The sequence below is a fragment of the Macrotis lagotis genome, chromosome X, assembly GCF_037893015.1.
Source record: "Macrotis lagotis isolate mMagLag1 chromosome X, bilby.v1.9.chrom.fasta, whole genome shotgun sequence".
NCBI classification, from domain to species: Eukaryota; Metazoa; Chordata; class Mammalia; order Peramelemorphia; family Peramelidae; genus Macrotis; species Macrotis lagotis.
The window spans coordinates 456,371,145-456,390,324 of record NC_133666.1 but is presented as its reverse complement, the minus strand read 5'-3'; the positions used below and the strand labels follow the sequence as shown (position 1 = coordinate 456,390,324).

General features: G+C 36.3%; 1 protein-coding gene across 1 annotated transcript in view; it reads left to right on the top strand.

Moving 5' to 3' along the window:
• Positions 1 to 19,180, top strand: part of COLEC12 (collectin subfamily member 12) — a 235,700-nt gene that overhangs the window by 183,033 nt on the left and 33,487 nt on the right. The window contains exon 3 of the mRNA XM_074208320.1: positions 7,594 to 7,716. Within this exon, the coding sequence (XP_074064421.1) occupies positions 7,594 to 7,716 (123 nt within the window). The remainder of the gene's footprint in view (positions 1 to 7,593; positions 7,717 to 19,180) is intronic.

Sequence of the window (19,180 nt, the reverse complement as noted above, 5' to 3'; positions counted from 1 at the left end):
GTCTTCCAATCTCTCCCCATTTGAAATCTCCCAGAGACAAAGCCCCATTTTGTGCCTCTGTGTTATATAGTAGTAACTGCTGATGTGAACACAGATATACTTGAGTATGACATATGAAGGAAGGAAAGCACAAGGATCTCTTTGACCACATGTCTACAGTTCTCTGTCAACAAATTTCAAAAACATCTTCACTATGACATTGAGTTTAGATGATACCTAACCCCCCTTAAAATAAAGAATGTGCATTCCTTAAATAATTATTTGGTTTGTTTTTTTTTCTGGGAAGTTTAATCATTATTTAAAAGGAAAAAAGGGCCAAATGGGGATATGAGTTTGTGTAGTTGAATGAATAATTCATCTGTATCTAAGAAGATTTGATTCAGGTCAGTGTAACCACCATCAAAATGATAACAAAATGGCAAAAGTTTTATACCACTGAGATTCCTCTGGACAGCTTTAGGGAGGTTCCAACTTAGTCTAATTGTTTCAATTTCATTCATTCATTTATTTTGCAAGTATTTTTTGAGTGTCAAATATATGCATAACATCATATTAGGTGCTTAAGAGGACTCAAAGAGTGACTTTGGCTCTATTCTCTCAGGTCCATGTCTTTTACATTTTACTACAGAGGAGGGAGGGAGGGAGAGAGAGAGAGAGAGAGAGAGAGAGAGTCTGCAGCAGCATCCTGAAGGAGTTCAGGAATTCTCTACCAATGACTTGAACCTCCCCTGACTGTGTTTCCCCCATTTTAGGCTCCACTGACTAGGATCCTAGTACCATTTAACCACTTAACATTTGATTCACTGTTAGAAAAAATTTTACTTCAAAGATATGAGGACAAATATACAAATATTTCCCTTAATACCTCAAAAGTATGATCTACCTACCACACCTGTCTCCTACCATACTGACTCTGTCACTGAGGAGGTTAGGAAGTTCAGGCTTACAGATTAGCTCAGTTTCTACATAGCATTGGTTTCACAAATTCAAGTTCCCAGGCCCTAGATCTTTGTTTCTCAGACTTTTGCTTCTCAGCAGTTTGCAACATGTGATTTGATTCTTAGACTCCAAGACTCAAGTTTCTAGGCCAGAGATACCATTCTCTTTACCTAAAATAGAAAAGGACAAAAGAAAAGGTCAAAGTCCTAGACACATTTCTCAGGAACATGTGACTCAAAAGAGGCTGGGGGAGAGAATTGGAGAAAGGTCTTCAGGCCTTCTTTTATTAGTTACTATACAATGTTACCTGTCTTAAAAGAATCCTTCACCCTCACAGAGGGTGAAGAATGAAGGAATGAAGGAAAAACCTCAGCTATACTCGGGCAGTTTTAAAGATGCAAATAATCCAACCATATGTCCAGTGGAAAAAAAGGCAGCACTCTGTCATCTGGTAGGTGAATAGAGAATGTCCATGCATGCCAAAGTCCTCTTTTCTCACAGAATCAGGTCCTCCACATGGGTGGCAAAGAACTTGCCAAATACTCACTACAAGTGCTAGCATTTAAAATCCAAGTAGGGAAAAAATATATGCACACACAGACACACAAAGTATTTTTATAAAGAAACTCATTATTAAATACCAAAAAGATGATGTTTTGTTATCATCTTTTGGTCAGTAGAAAGGACATGGAAGATCACTGTATTAGTCCTCAAATGAAGGAAACATTTTAAATAGGTAAAGTTCCAAGTATGAGGAACAATTGGAATAATCTTAGAGCCCAGGAATAAGTTTAACTTTTTCAAACAGTAGTAAAGAATTTGGCTTGGGGGTGTGAGGGGCAGCTAGGTGGTGCAGTGGATAGAGAACCGGCCCTGGAGTCAGGAGTACCTGAGTTCAAATCCAACCTCAGACACTTAATAATTACCTAGCTGTGTGGCCTTGGGCAAGTCACTTAACCCCATTTACCTTGGAAAAAAAACCTTAAAAAAAAGGCAGCTAGGTGGTGCAGTGGATAGAGCACCAGCTCTGGAGTCAGGAGTGCCTGAGTTCAAATCTGGCCCCAAACACTTAATAATTACCTGGCTATGTGGTCTTGGGCAAGCCGCTTAACCCATTGCCTTAAGTAAATAAAAAAAATTTAATTTAAGAATTTGGCTTGGGAGAAGGGTTCCTCTGAAGGAATGGTAAGACCTGAATGGAGGTTGGACTAGATTTTAGAAAGGCTCAGACTTAGAAAACTGAGAAAAATTTATTTTATTTTCCAGTTAACATGGAAATTTTTATTGTTTTTAAGTGTGATAGTGATATGATGAAATTACTATTTGAGAAGGTTTGGCCTAATAGTGAGGCAGCTAGATGTCTCTAGAATCAGAAAGACTTAAATTCAAATCCAGCTTCAGACATATACTAGCTGTGTGAATCTGAGCAACTCATTTAACTTTGATGTGCCTTAATCCACTGGAGAAGGAACTGGCAAACCACTCCAGCATCTTTGCCAGGAAAACCTGGTCACAGAGTCAGACACAACTGAACAGCAACAGTGTAGTAGTAGTATATAGGATGAATTGCATTAGGAAGACAAGGAAACCAATTAGGAGGCAATTGCAGTTTTCCAGGAGTGAAGTGGAATGAGGATTTAGTATAGGGTAGTATTGTGTGTGTGTGTGTGTGTGTGTGTGTGTGTATAGTATAGGATAGGATTGAAGACATCTGTGAGTTGACAGGTATTAATGATGAATTGCAAGGCGGAGGGAGAGGGAAGGAAGGGAGGAGGGGAAAGAGGCAGGGAGTGGAGTTCAAGGGAAAAGAAAAAATCAAAAATACAGCAGAGATTGACTTCCTAGGCAACTAATTAGTGTTACCATTGATAAACATGGGAAAGATGAAAGGAGGAACTAGCTGATTTGGCAAGGAATATGCAAATAGAAATAGAAAACTAAGCTCAGGTGAGAGAGTAGGACTAGAAATTTCCTAGTGGTAATAATTGTAATAAGTAATAAGAAAATATCAATTAACAAAGATATTACTTCCCAGAGCTGTTTTTCTCTTGAGAGCTACTTCTTTTCCCCCATCCCCTAAATATGTTTGTTAATAGAATTTGTTTTTTAAGAGCATCTCAAAACTATGAAGATTTAGGCCATAAGATTCTAGCTATCCTTTCTCTGAACTCTGAAATCTATTCCCTCCACTCTCTTCTCTCTTCTCTTGGCAACTCCATCCATCCCTGTGTCTTCAGTTATCACTTCTCTGCAACTGAGTCCAAAGCAATATCCCCAACCGTGGAGTTCATTCCTGCATTTCCAACTAGATTTCATCACTTGGGTGTACTACCAATATCTCAAACTCAACAGGTCCAAAACTGAGATCATTTCCTCTCTAAAACTATCTTCATTCCTTTTTACTTCTCTATTTTTGTCATTGTCACTATCACTTTTATAATCAAAGAAAAATAAAAAAATCTTTAAGCCATCTTTAACTCATTCCTTTACATTCCCCCTCTAACCAATTACCAAACGTGTTGATTCTACCTTCATAATGCTGCTCATATCCATCCTCTCTCCTCTTCTGCTGCTATCATCCTAATTCAAGTACCCATTACCTCTTGCCTAGGTTACTATTATAGCTTTCTAATCTGTCTGCTTCCTCCATTCTCTCCCCTTGTCCAATCTAGTTAGTCATCAAGCACATATTAAACATTAACTATGCTAAGCACTATAGAAATAAAGAGAGGGGGCAGTTAGGTGGCACAGTGGATAGAGCACCAGCCCTGGAGTCAGGAGTACCTGAGTTCAAATGTGGCCTCAGACACTTAATAATTGCCTAGCTGTGTGACCCTGGGCAAGTCATTTAACCCCATTGCCTTGCAAAAACCAAAAAAGAAAGAAAGAAAGAGAGTCAAAACACTATCTTTGCTTTCAAAGAACTTGCATTCTAATCAGGGAGACAACAGGTAAATAACTAGGTATATATGATATATATATGTTTATTTATACATATATCTATACATGTACAAAATAGATAGAAGGTGATCTCAGAGGGAAGACAATAAAGAAAGAGGAGGGTGGGGCTGAAAGATACTCCCTACAGAAGGTAAGATCTGAGTTGTCTTGAAGGAAGCCAAAAATTAATATGTAGAACTGGGTAAGGAAGACATTCCAGGCCTGAGTACAAAGGCACAGATAAGAAATGGAATGTCCTGGGTGAGGAACAGTAATTGTATGAAGGGGAGTAAAATATAAGAAGACTAGAAAGGTGGAAAGGGATTAAATTGTGACAACCTTCTAATGACAAACATAGGGTTGTGGCTGTGTGTGTAGAAATCAGGAAATGTATACAACTAATGTTATGAAAGACAAAACAAGATTTGACAATTAATAGGAAAGATGAGGTGAATGAGACTGATGAGTCAGGGATGAGCTGAGATTGGAGTCTGAATATTTAGGATAATAATGGTGTCCTAAGTAGCAATAGAAAAATTGGGAAGGGGGGAGTTTGAGGGGAAAGATGATGAGTTTAGTTTTGATCTAGTAGGACTTGAGATTTCAAAAAGCCATTGGTGATATAGGACTGGAGCTCAGAAGACTAGGTGGATAGATATATCAGAATCTCTTGCATAGAAACAATAGTTAAATCCATGGTAACTGATGAGATCACCAAATGAGAAAATATAAAGAGAAAAGAGGGCCCAGATTAGAACCTTGGGGATAGTAGGCATAATATAGAAGAACTTCCAGGAAAAGAGACTAAGAAAAGTGTGCTCAGATAGGTAGGAGAAGAACCAGAAGAGAATAGATACTAAGAAAAATATCCAGGGAGGAGACAGTGATCAAGTTGCAAAGTTTGCAAAGAAGTCAAGAAGGATGAGAATTGAATTTTTTAAATAGATTTTCTAATAAAGAGATCATCAACTTTGGAAAGGGCGGATTCAACTGAATGATGAAAATGGAAGTCAGAATACAAAGGATTTATAACTGAGAGGAGGTAGAGGGATCAATTTGATGATATATCAATTACTGGGATTGGTTATCAGTTATAGATCTCAAGGAGTTTAGCCAAGAAGAGGAAAAGAGACATTAGCAATAGCTATTTTTGTCATTGTCACTACCATTTTTATAATTAAAAATAATTTTAAAATCAGAGTTCTTTTTTAGGGTTTTTTTTTGCAAGGCAATGGGGTTAAGTGGCTTGCCCAAGGCCACACAGCTAGGTAATCATTAAGTGTCTGAGGCTAGATTTGAACTCAGGCACTCCTGACTCCAGAGCCAGTGCTCTGTCAACTGTGCCACCTAGCTGCCCCCTGTGCCACCTAGCCACCCCCCAAAGTTTTTTTTAAAAAAGGTAGAGATATGGATATATTTGTGGGCAACATGAAAGAAGTCAAGAGAGAGGGAGAGACTGAATATTAGAGAGAGAGAGAATAAAAATGATTGTAGGGACAGTCTTCTGGAAAAGATGAAAGGAGATAGGACCCATGCAGAAATTTTTTTTGCCTTGGCAAAAAGAGCCAACTCATCATCAGAGGCAAGATCTATTCTTCACACATCAGCCAGAGTAATTTTCCTAAATCTCATATGTGACTATGCCAACTCCCTTAGTATAGCTCTATACATAATATGACTGATAACCTTTTGTAGAAAATGTTGTTAAGAGGGAAAGCATGCAAAGAAGCCAACAACTAAGAGTAGTGGTCATTAAGGACCTATGGGAAAGCTGGAGTGAGGAAATAAAACTTGAGTATGCTGAAATCATCAGAATATCAAAACATATAATATTTCACAATAGGATCCTGGTTACTTGTTTTTTTCCCCCTCTTAAAAAGAGAAAAGGGAAGGAGGGAGGAAAAATTGGAGTGTATAGGACCTAATTCATACTTATCTATACAATCAAACCAATTATTACTTACCAAATGGACAATGAAGGCATTAATTAACAAATATTGATTCAGTCTGGTGAAATCACCAGATTGAATCCATTTTCCTTTTGCCTACAGCTCAGAGGCAAGTGACCAAGGAGGCATGGGTGTGCCCTAGACGTTAAATTTCAGTGATTATAACATTCTGTTTTTCCCATTATTTCATAACAAACAGGGACAAAGACACTTTTCCACCAAAGAATGTTGCTGTGAATAAAATCACAAGGTTAAGGAGAATACTTCAATTGTATCTTAATCCTCATCATTTATTCATCAAGAATTATTGAACACAATTGCAATCAATCAGTCACTATGTACTATTGCTCCCAAGGGACACTAAGAATTGTCAGGTCAAGAATAGCCAGGTCAATAAAACAAACACATTCTTGATAGTCTTTACAACATGATTTTCACATTAAAATATCTAGTGTCTGTCTCCAATTGGATGGAACTTTTTTTTGCCCTTTTATGGTTTATTTTCTGTATGTACTTACAGAAATGGCAGTTGGTTACTACTCAGACCAGTATGTTCTTTTAACAGGTTGAAGCAACTATACACTAAAACTTTACTCCCTCTCACCAAAGAAAGGAAAGGCTTCATCCCAAAACCAGACCATAACTTATAGAGACTAGTATTCTGTATCTTACCAATCTTCACCCAAACACAATGGTTAATTAAGCATTCTGGTTTTAAAATGATATGTTTTTTGAGAGGCAACATGAAATAGGAGAGAGAGGACTAGCTTCAGAACCAGGAAAACCTAGGCTCAAATTTGGACTCTGGTGTATGCCAACCCCTGGGAAAGATACTTCACTTCCTAGTTCCTCAGTGACTTTGTAATCCATAGCACAAATCAGTTGTTGATTAGTAGAGGAGAGTTACTCACCAGAAGTTCCTTAAACCAGTAAAATTATAAATCTGTTAAAAAAAAAAAAAGAATGTTTTCTATTTTAACTGGCATTCCTTTACAACAAATCCCAATGGATTATCTTCTTAGGGGCAACTAGATAGCACAATCAATAGTCAGGAAGACTCATCTCCCTGAGTTCAGATCTGCCTCCAGACACTTACTAGCTCTGTGACTCTGGGCAAATTACTTAACCCTATTTGTCTCAACTTTTTCACTTGTAAAATGAAGGAAATGGCAAACTATTCTAGTATGTTTGCCAAGAACACTCGAAATGGGATCATGAAGAGTCTAGACATGATTGAAACAACTGAACAACAAGAACAACAAAATCTAGACTCTTTTACTATACTAAAAATTTTCCTTTGTCAATTATTGCCAAAAATAAAGGGACAGTCTTCTGGGAAAATGGAAGGAGATAAGACCCGTTGTCCATTTTTAAAAAAAATGCTACTTGTTGCTGCTGTTGTTAGTTAATCATGTTCAATTCTTCGTGAACCATTTGGGGTTTTCTTGGCAGAGATACTGGATGGTTTGTCATTTCCTTCTTTTTTATAGATAAGAAAACTGAGTCAAACAGGGTTAATGACCTGCACAGGGTCACACAGCTAGTAGGTATCTGAGGCCATATTTGAACCCCATTCTTCCTGACCCCAGATCCAACATTCTATCTACCATATTACCTACCTGCCCCACTACTTACAGCAAAGATACACAAATGCAGTGTCTTTGTACATATAGTATGATCCTCTTAATATGTGAATATCTACTAAAGCAAAAACTTTGAAATAATACTGCTGGGCACAGTTCTTAAAATATGTCTTCTTTTACAGGTATTCAAGAAGGAACACAATGTACCAAATGTAAAAATAACTGGGCACTGAAGTTTTCTATCATACTATTATATATTTTGTGTGCCTTGTTAACAATCACAGTAGCCATTCTGGGATACAAAGGTATGTACCATATGAATTTTCCTTTCCAATTGCATTTTTCCCTTTATATGACTCAAAGTTCAATAACTATGGAATGAAAAGTGATTTATATACAAGGGTAAATATTAAGTATTTTACTTTATTGAACTTTATAACATAACTTCAAGCCCTGTACCTTTGCCACTTTAAGATAGTCATAATGTCTAAGGGAAGGAAAAACGTCCCTACCTTCAGTGATTTCAGAGAATCACAGAAATCCCCTATGTGAGGATTTTTTGTTTTAAAGGTGTTTGGGGTTGTATAATTTTCCTTGTCTGTTAACTGAATTATCATTTCCAAATACACTTTCTTCCTCTGACTTTTCCTGACCTATCTTAGTGGTCATATGAAAACCTTGGAGCCAGCACACAGTAAAGCCACAGTGTTAATGGCCAAATAAAATAAAAAAATCTCCATGACTACTAGTTCCTTCAGCCAGTGTCTACACAGTCACTTCCTCTTTTTCTCCTTAGCAAATTTAATGTGGTCACAGTTAGTTTTGGCTAGTTTAATTTCTATGATATCTGTAACACAATATAAATGCTACCTTGAAGAATTTAAAAGGTAATGTAGGTGGAAGATCAGAGCTGTAATTCATTTAATTTTACAGAATTAAAGGGAAGAAAAAGTTGTTTTCCCCCCCTAAACATCTGATCTCCCTTTCATTTTATGCTCCATAGAATTAACCTGATTGAATAAAATTTTCTTCTTCAGTTGAAGCATTTTTCCCCTTGTGTGACTAAAAGTAAAAGTATCATAATTCAAAGTCACCAGGAGAAAACAACAAAGAATTATGGAACTCTTCCTAGATACATTCATGTTAGACAGGCTCATTTCTCTGATTTCAACACACAAACAGAGTCTTCTAATCTTAAGAACTTTAACTCAGGAGCCAGCTTCAGCTGCTTTTCCTCAGACTGACAGATTGTGCAACTGATATTGGAAAAGGAAATTTCAGAGACTCACTACCTCTCTGTTCCTCTTGCCCACTGCAGCTACTTTGGGGTTGAGGAGATGGATGGGGTGGGGGGGGGGGGTCTGTGAGTATCTTAACCATTTCCTCTGAACTATTTTTTATACAATATCTTTCACATGCCCAACTGATTGATTGTTCCTCTATAATCAAAGTTGACCATGATATTGATGATGATGGCACAACTTAGTTAGACATTTTCCTAAAGTAGTCTTCAGACTTCCCCCTATTGCCAGGTCCACTGAGAATTTTAAATCATAGCATGGAGATTCCCATTTATTCTCTGATGAATTGAGACAGTGAAGAAGTGGGAAAATTATTCAGCCTTTTATTCCTTAAGTAAAGGATACCTGTATTTTACAAATTAAGAAAATGAGGTACAACAAGTATAAATTCTCAGATTATGAATGTTTTCTACACACACACACACACACACACACACACACACACACACGAACGAACTAGAGGCACCTGAAAATGTCTTCCCTCCCCTCCAAAAAAAAGAGCAGGAAATTTTCAAAAAAACTTTATTTTGTTATAAATGATTAAAAATAACTTCATCAAATTAGCCAGCTTTCCATTTCTTTTAGTCTATGTAACCATGAATAGTGAACTAAAAATCAAGAGGTTTCAATTAAACTTTTATTGAGTCTTTCTATAAGTGGCTCCTATAGAGCAATATATTAAGCTCTTGGAGTTATGAAGAGTTTACCTCTGTCTAACATTCGGTCAATTTTAGTTTTGTTAGGAAATAATTCAGAGAAACTTTATGCCTTCTTTAAGCACAAAGGAAAGTCTAAAAGTAAGACTTTCTGCAGCTTTTAGATATTACTTCTTCAGTTTTTATAACCTTAGAAAGGAAAATAGGGAACAGAAAGACCTCCTGGTAGCTTCCTTTGGACCTTTACTGCAAGCATCTCCTCACTACATTCTTATGTAGTCCAAGTCTACTTTCTTTTTTTTCAGTTCAGTATTTGAAAAAATCTGCATATCCCATCCCTATGCTGTGGTCTTTCTCAATGGGGAGACAGTTTCAATAACTAGATTACAAAGGCAGAATCTTAATCCAAATAGCTCAATAACTTATTTTGATATCATTTGTTCGTTCTGAATGTTCTGAATCTTGAGTCTTGAGGAAATATATTCCAAAGGAACTCCTGACCTTCCCCATTTACCTCCACCCATTCTCCCTTTTGTTTCTTTCCTTCTACAGAGCCAAATTTGGACAAATTTTTTTTGGAAATAGCTTTCATACAGCAAAAGGTTTATGTGAAGAGCAGGGAATCCTCTAAACTCTTCACTTAAGATGTCCTCAATATGCACATGATTTATGCTTCACAAACTTCACAAACTTTATTTACTGCATTTTCCTTGGATAATATAGGAAAAGAGCGAAAACCACTAATTCATAAAGTTTGTGCATTGTAGTTACCTTTCACTAAAAGTGATTACCTGTGCACTTCCCCCCAACCTTTGGAGTTCAACAGTACACGAGAGTAAAAAAATAAAATAAACCTCCTGTTATTTAATCTGCAATTCAATCCAATCCAGCAAACATATATTAAGCGCCTATAGTCTTCAAGGTACTGTGTGAAGTGTTAAGGGAGATGCAAAGACAAAACAGCCCCACCTCTATAAGGAGGAACATAACATATACTCAGATAAATTACTACAAGGTGTACTTTGAGAAAGAAGGAATCATTTTGAGCAAATGGATGGAAGTCAGGAAAGGTTTCAAAACAGAGGTGGATCTTGGATTGAACTTTGTCAAAAGACAAAGGTTTCAAAAGGTAGATAATGAATTATTACTGATCTAAAACACATAAGCATATAACTAACAGATATTCCTTAGTATTTTTAATTATTAGTCAAGAAAACCAATGGAACAGTTTTTCAAGTCATAGGAGATCTCATGGACCATTTAGTAAAACCCATATGTAAAAAAAAAAATTCCTTCTAAGCTATATAATAGACAAAAATGTTATTGAGCCTTTACTCAAAGACTTCTAGGAAGTAGAACTCCTCTACTGGCTGCTCCACATTTGGATAATTCTCATTGTTAAGAAATTTTTTCCCCCTTTACAAGATTAAATTTGCTTTTTGCCCTTCTATTTATTGTTCCTAGTAAAATTAATAAGAACTTAGCACTTTATGGTTTGTAAAGCATATTACAAATATTATCTTATTTTATCCTTACAATATCCCTGGAAAGTAGTACTACTACTACTACATACTAAAATAATAGTACTATTTTCCTTTTTAAGAGGGGAAAAAACTGAGGCTGACAGAGATCAAGTAACTTGCCCAGGGTTCCAAAGTATGTGTGTGTGTGTGTGTGTGTGTGTGTGTGTGTGTGTGTAGATAGATAGATGGATATAGATATATAGATATAGATATGTATATATGAATATATGTATATATATATATATGAATATATATGTCTGGGTTCACATTTGAAATCAAATCTCAGGTTCAATTTTGAAGAGAATGGTTCTGACCCCCTCTGAGTTTTTTCTTCTCTAGGCTAGGCATACCCCATTCCTTCAACTAATACTTGAATGGAATGAACTTGGAACTATTCACTATTTAGAGGTTCTCCAGTTTTTCAACCTTTCCTGAAATGAGGCCCCCAAAACATATAATACTCCCAATATGATCTCATCTGAACACAGTACTGTGGGACTATCATCTCCTTATTCCTGGAAGCCATGATTCTCAACACAATTTAAAAATCACAGCCTCTTCTTTGGCTGCCACATCAAACCATTGATATATTCAATTTGTGGCCCACTCAAATCCTTTTAACATTGTTAGATAATCTTCCCCCTGCCTAGGCCTCCTTCATCTTGTACTTTGAAAGATAGATTTTTTGGAGCCATGTTATAATTTATATTTATCCTTATTAAGTTTCATCTTATTAAAATTAACACAAGGGCTTAGTAAAATTTCTTTTGAATCCTGACTCCATCATCCACTGTGTTTATTATTTCTCTCAGCAAATTTGGGAAGAATATAATCTATGGTTTTATTCAAGTTATTGATAAATATGTCAAGGCTTTGATACCTGTACAATGGAGTCATCCTTCCATGTTTACATAAAAACCATATTGACTACTCTTTTTGGATATATGGTTTAACCCAAAGATTTTATGTTTTCTATATTAGGAATATGAAATACTTTGTCAAATGCTATAAAGAGATGGGGAGAGATGGAAAGAGAGACAGGGAAAAAGGTGAATGAGGAAGAGGAAAAGAGAGAGTAAGAGGAAAAAAGAGAAGAAGAAAAGAGACAGAGACAGAGACATGGACACACAGACACAGAAAGAAGGAGAAAAGAAGAATGAGTCTAGCTTGATCTGTTCTTTTTTAAAAAAAAATTTTTTTAATTTTTATTTAAGGCAATGGGGTTAAGTGACATGCCCAAGGTCACACAGCCAGGCAATTTTTTTTTAAATGTCTGAGGCCATATTTGAACCTAGGTCCTCCTGACTCCAGGGCTGGTGTTCTATTCACTGCACCACCTAGCTGCCCAGCTTGATCTGTTCTTAATGAAGTCATTTTCCTCTTTGTGATCTGCAATTCTTTTTCCTCACTGTTTAATATCATTTTAATAATACATTACAGGATTTTGGAATCAATCTGACTGACCTGTCATTTGCAGGTTCCATTTTCTTTCTTTGTTGGAAAACCCAGATCATTTTGCCCATCTTTAATCATGTAGCACCTTCCTCATTCTCCACAATTATTCAGAGATCATTGATAATGGTTCAACAATCACATAAAGATTTTGATTTTGTCAAAAATAGAAATAGTCATTAAATAAGAATTGGTCCAAAGATCTGTACTTAAATACATAAACCAGAGGATTATAATACAGCTGTTGTTGGAATTCATGCCATGAAACAATCTTATTATTTGTTTGTTTCCTGTATTTCCCTCATTCCATCTTATTGGTTAGAGTCCAATGTTTTTGCTTTAGTACTTTGAAAAATCTATGATCTCATCAGTGAGTGTAATGCTACCACCAGTACAGGTTGCCATTCATATTTTCCCAAAAATAATCCATGAATAACTTGTCCAATTTATTGAAAGTATTCGTTTTATCCTTTAACTTGGAGTAACAATATATCACTTAGTTCACCATCTCTTTTTTGATCAGACAAATTCTTGATAAAGTCTCACTACACTTATTGAGTCTAAGACATCATTGATAATATATTACATTTTATTTATGTCTACCATCATTTTCCTTTGCCCTTTAATTTAACAAATACATATTGAAGCAAAAATAATTTTAAATACTAACAAAGAGAATATAGCTATGTGTTTTTTTTATTTTACTGTGATCAAGTTAGATTTTTCAGGGAGGCAAGTTTGGCTCAACATTAGGAAAAGTAATTGTCAAAATAAATATTTTAACAGATCTATAATGTTATTGATGTTTATACTTCCACTGTCTGCCATAAAGATCAGCCCTGTTCTGTAACCTAGTCTTAGAGAGCTGGGTAGGGCACTGACTTAGAACACTTAAGTGATTTGCCCAAGACTGCATAACCATTAGGTGTGAGAGGTGAGAGTTGAATCCAGGTTCTCCTGACTTTAAAACTAGTTCTCTATCAACCACATCATATCGCTTCTTATGATATGTAATATAAATAAGGAAATAGCAAAAACACATGACTATATGTTAAAAAACAGAAGTCATTGAAAAAATGCAGTACTCATTTAATTTTATTTTTATTGAAATAATAATTTAATACTTTTGAAGTTTTTTTGTGTTTTCCCTGTAAAATGGCTTGTACTTACTTCCACAGGTACACAACAATGAAGAAATAAAATTTTCAATTTGACATGGTTCATAAAAGATATTTTTGTTTTTACAAATATTTCCAGAAAGTTTCAGCTAGTAATGCTGTACATGGCAAACAACATCACTTAATTTCCTTTGCTTCCTGTCATTTCCTATTCGATAAAGACAGCTTTTCTTTTGACAGTTTTTTTTAAGGAGAACTAGAAAAAAAATGTTTCTCCCTTCTTACACTGTTGGGATACTAAGTTCATTATATAAAACTCCTTTGAGAGTTTAAATCTTGGTAAATAAATGTTAAGTTAAAATTTTCCTTTTGTTTCCATATCTCAGGAAACTTTATAGACCTTTAAAAGATCCAGAGCTATATATGTCACATGTCTTTAACTTGAATTTGAAGGAATGACAATATAATTGAGAAGAGTGAATAAAAATAATTTTAAGCAAATTCATATTTAAAAATTGGTCACTGTTGATACTAATTTGTAAGGCAATTCACCTGCCCCTCCCTTTTTAGTAAGAAACTACTGGAGTACAAATCTTAAGTACTCATTCTTGTCATTTTACATAAATATTTCAAGAAATGCACACTAGGAGTATTCAACAGGGAATATTTTAGGGATTTGAAGAATGTATTGAAACAAAATTTATCAATATATATCTTTTCATAATGGTAAAGTACTGAGAGACAGGAAGAGCTGAGCTCAAATCCTACCTCAAATACCTAATATATACATGCCTTTGAGCCAGTAATTTAATCTCAATAAGTCTCAGTTTTCACTTTAGACTTCTTATATGTCTTCTGGATCTACATCTATGCTCCTGTGATCCTAAAAGTATTGTGTCAGGATACAAATAAAAAAATGTTACAAATATTCAGGAAGAGAAATCAGTGTAGTAGAAGAGTTGCAGAAGGTTTTGAGGTTGAGATAAAACTTGAACAAGGAATTAAAGGATAGATATAGTGTGGAAGGTGGGGAGGTAAAGGAGGCAGAGGAAGGTGTAAGTAAAAAATAATCAGGGGTGGAGCCAAGATGGTTACAGGGGCAGAGCCAAGATGGCAACAGAAGAAGAGCCTCTCCTAGGTGTTCTCTCCAAAATATTTCAAAAATCTTAAAATTATGATTCTAACTAAATTTACAAGAGACAGAACCCACAGAAAGATCCAGTGAGGCAATTTTCCAGCCCAGCGTAACCAGGAAAATAGTGGAAAAACTCCGCTCCATGGGGTTAGAGTGGCAACCCTGCCAGAATGAAGAAATTTCAGCCTCCCCAAAACAGCCTCAGGGTGCCTGGAGCTGTAGCTCCCTGCAGCAGAAGCATTTTCCTGACTTGCACCCCGGGGAGCACCGGGCACAACTTGAAGGATCAGCTGGGAGACCTCCGCCAGAGTGAGCACAAAGCCCAGGTCCTCAGGGCACTCAGTGCAGGGGCAGCATCCATGGCAGCCCAGATCCAGGAAATAGAAGCAGGCCTGGAGTCAGCAAGCAGGAACCTCCAGGTAGCTGAGCCCTGAGTGCTCAGCCCACCAAAGGTAGGAATGGAGAAAGACTTCCAAGGTCTGTCCTCTGTCCCTGGAACAGGATTCTGGGGCTCTGACTACAGTCAGATTCTGATTGCAATCTAGGCCTCCCACAGAACAGAGCAGTGGGGGGGGTTGTCCCAATAATACATAAAAAGCTCAGTAAGCACCCCCAAACCAAGCATAGGCTGGAGAAATGAGTAAACAGAGAAATAAGAGGAGCACCACTGAGAAATATTTTGTCTATGATCCCAAGAATGATCAAAATACTCAATCTGAAGATGAGGAAGTACAAGCTCCTGCATCTAAAGACTAAAAGAAAAACAAAAGTTGGACTCAGGCTATGACAGAGTTCAAAAAATATTTTGAAGATCAAGTAAGGGAGATAGAAGAAAAATTGGAAAAAGAAATGAGAGAGATGCAGGAAAAACATGAAAAAGAAGTCAGCAGCTTAGTCAAGGAGATCCAAAAAAATGCTGAAGAAAATAACATGTTAAAAAAAACAGCATAGGTCAGATGGATAAAACAGTTCAAAAAATTATTGAGTAGAAGAATGCTTTTAAAAGAACAGATAGAAAAGGAGATAAGAAAGCTCTCTGAGGAAAACAAATCCCTCAGATGTAGAATGGAGCTAAAGAAAGCTGATAACTTTACAAGAAGTCAAGACACAATACTTCAACACCAAAAGATTGAAAAATTAGAAGAAAATGTGAAGCATCTTATTGAAAAAACAACTGATGTGGAAAACAGATTCAGGAAAGATAATTTAAAAATTATTGGGATACCTGATCAGGAAAAGAGCCCTGACCTCATTTTTAAAGAATTCCTACAGGAAAATTGCCCAGATATCCTAGAAGTAGAGGGCAAAATAGATATTGAGAGAATCCATCAATCTTCCCCAGAAAGAAATTTAAAAAAACCATCCCCCAGGAATATTTTGACTAAGTTTCAGAACCCCCAAGTCAAAGAGAATATATTACAACCAGCCAGAAGTTCAAATATCATGGAGCTGTAGTCAGGATCACACAGGACTTTGCAGCAACTACATTAAGGGCTCGTAGGGCTTGGAATATAATATTCTGGAAGGCAAAAGAGCTTGGAATGCAACCAAGAATCAACTACCCAGCAAAACTGAATATCCTCTTCCAGGGTAAAAGGTGGACTTTCAATGAAACAGGGGAATTTCAAATGTTCCTGTTGAAATGACTGGAGCTGAACAGAAAATTTGACCTTCAAGTACAGGACTCAGGTGAAGCATAAAGAGCAGAGGAAAAGGGTAAAATATGAGGAATTTAATGATGATGAGCTGCATGTATTCCTGCATATAAAAATGATATTAATAATACTCATGAAACTTCTCATTTAATAGAGCAGGTAGAAGGAGCTTTTATAGATAAAAGCACAGGAGAGAGCTGAATTTGAAGATATAATATAATGTAAAAATGGAGTCAGTGGGTGAAAGGAAAATGTATGGGAGTAAGAAAAAGGAGAGGAGGAATAGGATAAGATATTTCATATAAAAGATATATTTTTTGCAATGAGCTTTTGCAATGATATGAAAGGGGGGAAGGTGAGGGGTAATGAGAGAAACTTCACTCTTATCAGAAATGGCTCAGAGGAAACAGCATGTACACTCAATAGGGTATAGACATCTAGAGTAAAAAGAAGAGAAAGGGGAAAGGGGAAGAGTGAATGTGGGTGATACAGGAAAGGGTAGATCATAGGAGAGAATAGTCAGATATAATTCATTTTCTTTTTTACTTCTTGCAAGGGGCTGGGAATGGGTGGCTTGTCTGGGACCACAAAGCAGGATGGTTGCTGGGTCTCAGGGGTGGTACGTTGGCCTACGGTCTCTTGGCTCTGGGGTCAGTGATCAGTCCGCTGTGCCACTCAACTACCCTACAGCACATTTTAGAAGAGGGACAGAATGAAAGGAGAGAGAAAATATAATAGATAGTAGTGGGGATGAATGGATAGAGGGTATTACAATCAACAACAGCAACAGTGGAAAGATATGGAAGTAACTTCTGTGATTGACTTATGATAAAGAATGTGATCCACCTGAGATGGAGTGGACAGTATCAGAACACAGACTGAAACACATTTTTTTCTTTCTTTTACTTTATTCTCATTAGGTTCTATACTTGGGGGGGGGGTATTATGTTTACTCTTAAACAAGAATATTCTACTAATGTATAAAAAAAGGAACATTACTTGTACAAAACTATTTATAACAGCTCTGTTCATGATGGCAATGAATTGGAAGTTAAGTAGATCTCCTTCATTTGGGGAATGGCTCAACAAAATGTGGTATATGTATGTGATGGAACACTGTTGTCCTATTGGAGGCCAGGAGGAATGGGAGTTCAGGGAAGCTTGGAGAGATTTGCATGGACTGATGCTGAGTGAGATGAGCAGAACTAGAGGAACATTGTGTACCCTAGCAGCAACATGGGGGTGATGGTCAACCTTGATGGAGTTGCTCATTCCATTAGTGCAACAATCAGGCACAATACTTTATTTTTCTTCCTTAAGGATATGATTTCTCTCTCATCACATTCAACTTGGATCAATGTATACCATGGAAACAATGTGTGGACTAGTGGACTGCCTTCTGTGGACGGTGGGGGGGGGGGGGCAAGATTAGGGGGGGAAATTGTAAAAAAAATTAAAATTTAAAATTTAAAAAAAATCAGGCATTTTACAAACATTAAGATAAAATTGACATTTTTATCCAAGCTATGGGAAGGGGAGACATCTGAGTACTTGGGGGAAAAAAAACTAGGTGGAAGAGGGGCCAAGTTGAAAATATTTTCCAACTTTTGGTACACTCATTGAAACACCAATAATGTGGAAGAGAAATGCTCCCTCAAGAAACAAATGCTTCCACAAAAAAAAGAGCCCCTACAAACTAGGCTGCTGATGTCATTTTTCTATCAATGATGGGGTTTTTTCTTCATGAGTTATCCAACAAAGGTCATAGACTGATAGACTTGTGGTCTCTAGAGTAAGATAACAGATGTTTTGTGTTAAAAAGTTAATAACAAAGACCAAGAAAATGTTGTGAGATATTACTGCAAGTGTTAGTTCTGGATCACAACCAGTCTGCTGTTTGTATGCAATAGGCAAGCTGCCATCCTCTCAAGCCTGAAGTTTGGAGCTCTACATTAAGGTTCTATTTTAAACACACACACACACACACACACACACACACACACACACACACACACAGACAAAGATAGAAATGGGGTTACATAGAGCTAGCTCATTAAGTTTTATACATAGGGCAAACAGGTAGTTCCTTTACTCAGCCCAAGTAAAAATTAATACTCTCATTAAAACATGTTTTCTTTTTTAAACTAGGTAAATTCAAGGCATCTCTTTCTTTTTTTCCTTCCTTTTTTAAAAATAATTCTATGACTCTTTAAACCAAAATAGAAGAAAAATAAAGAGGAGAAAAATGAGTGACCATCAGCATATTTAGAGGAGACTTACTGCCAGCAAAGTAAGGCTAGTCTTAAGGTCCTTCTTGCGGTTTTAGCAAAGGCTAAGGCACATGTTTTGACTTTAGAATCAAGTCTGAATCTAAACATGTAAACATTATAACTTTTTTTCCTGTTCCTGCCCAGAATTTAATAATTTTATTTTTGCTTTTCTGAGACAGTTATAACACTTTTCTCCTAGGGACTAAGAAATGTGCATATAAAAAAAACAAATAAGGTAAGGGTGAAAATTATTAAGGATAGATCTATATTACTAGTTCATCAATACATAATATTTGTGTATTGCTGTATACAAAGTTAATCAAGAGATTTTAGTTCTCCTGAGTCTTTCTGAAATCTGAAAATCACCCTAAAGCCATTTTTTGCCATTGTTACCTAAGGAGCTAAGTCTAACACCATGACCTTCAAGTCAAACTGCATCTTCCTCCTTCCAGACACTGGAACCAGAGGATCTTCTTAATGGAAAGGACTGGGTGGGGAGAGGAAGGACAATAAAATGGCTACTCAGGGACATTGTAGGGAAGTTAGTTGGACACAAATATCTTTCATTTTGCTTCCCTTTCTTCTTTTAATTATTAGAACATTCAGAGAAATAAAAATTACCTATAAAATATTCACTTGCTTAAAATAAGATAATTATT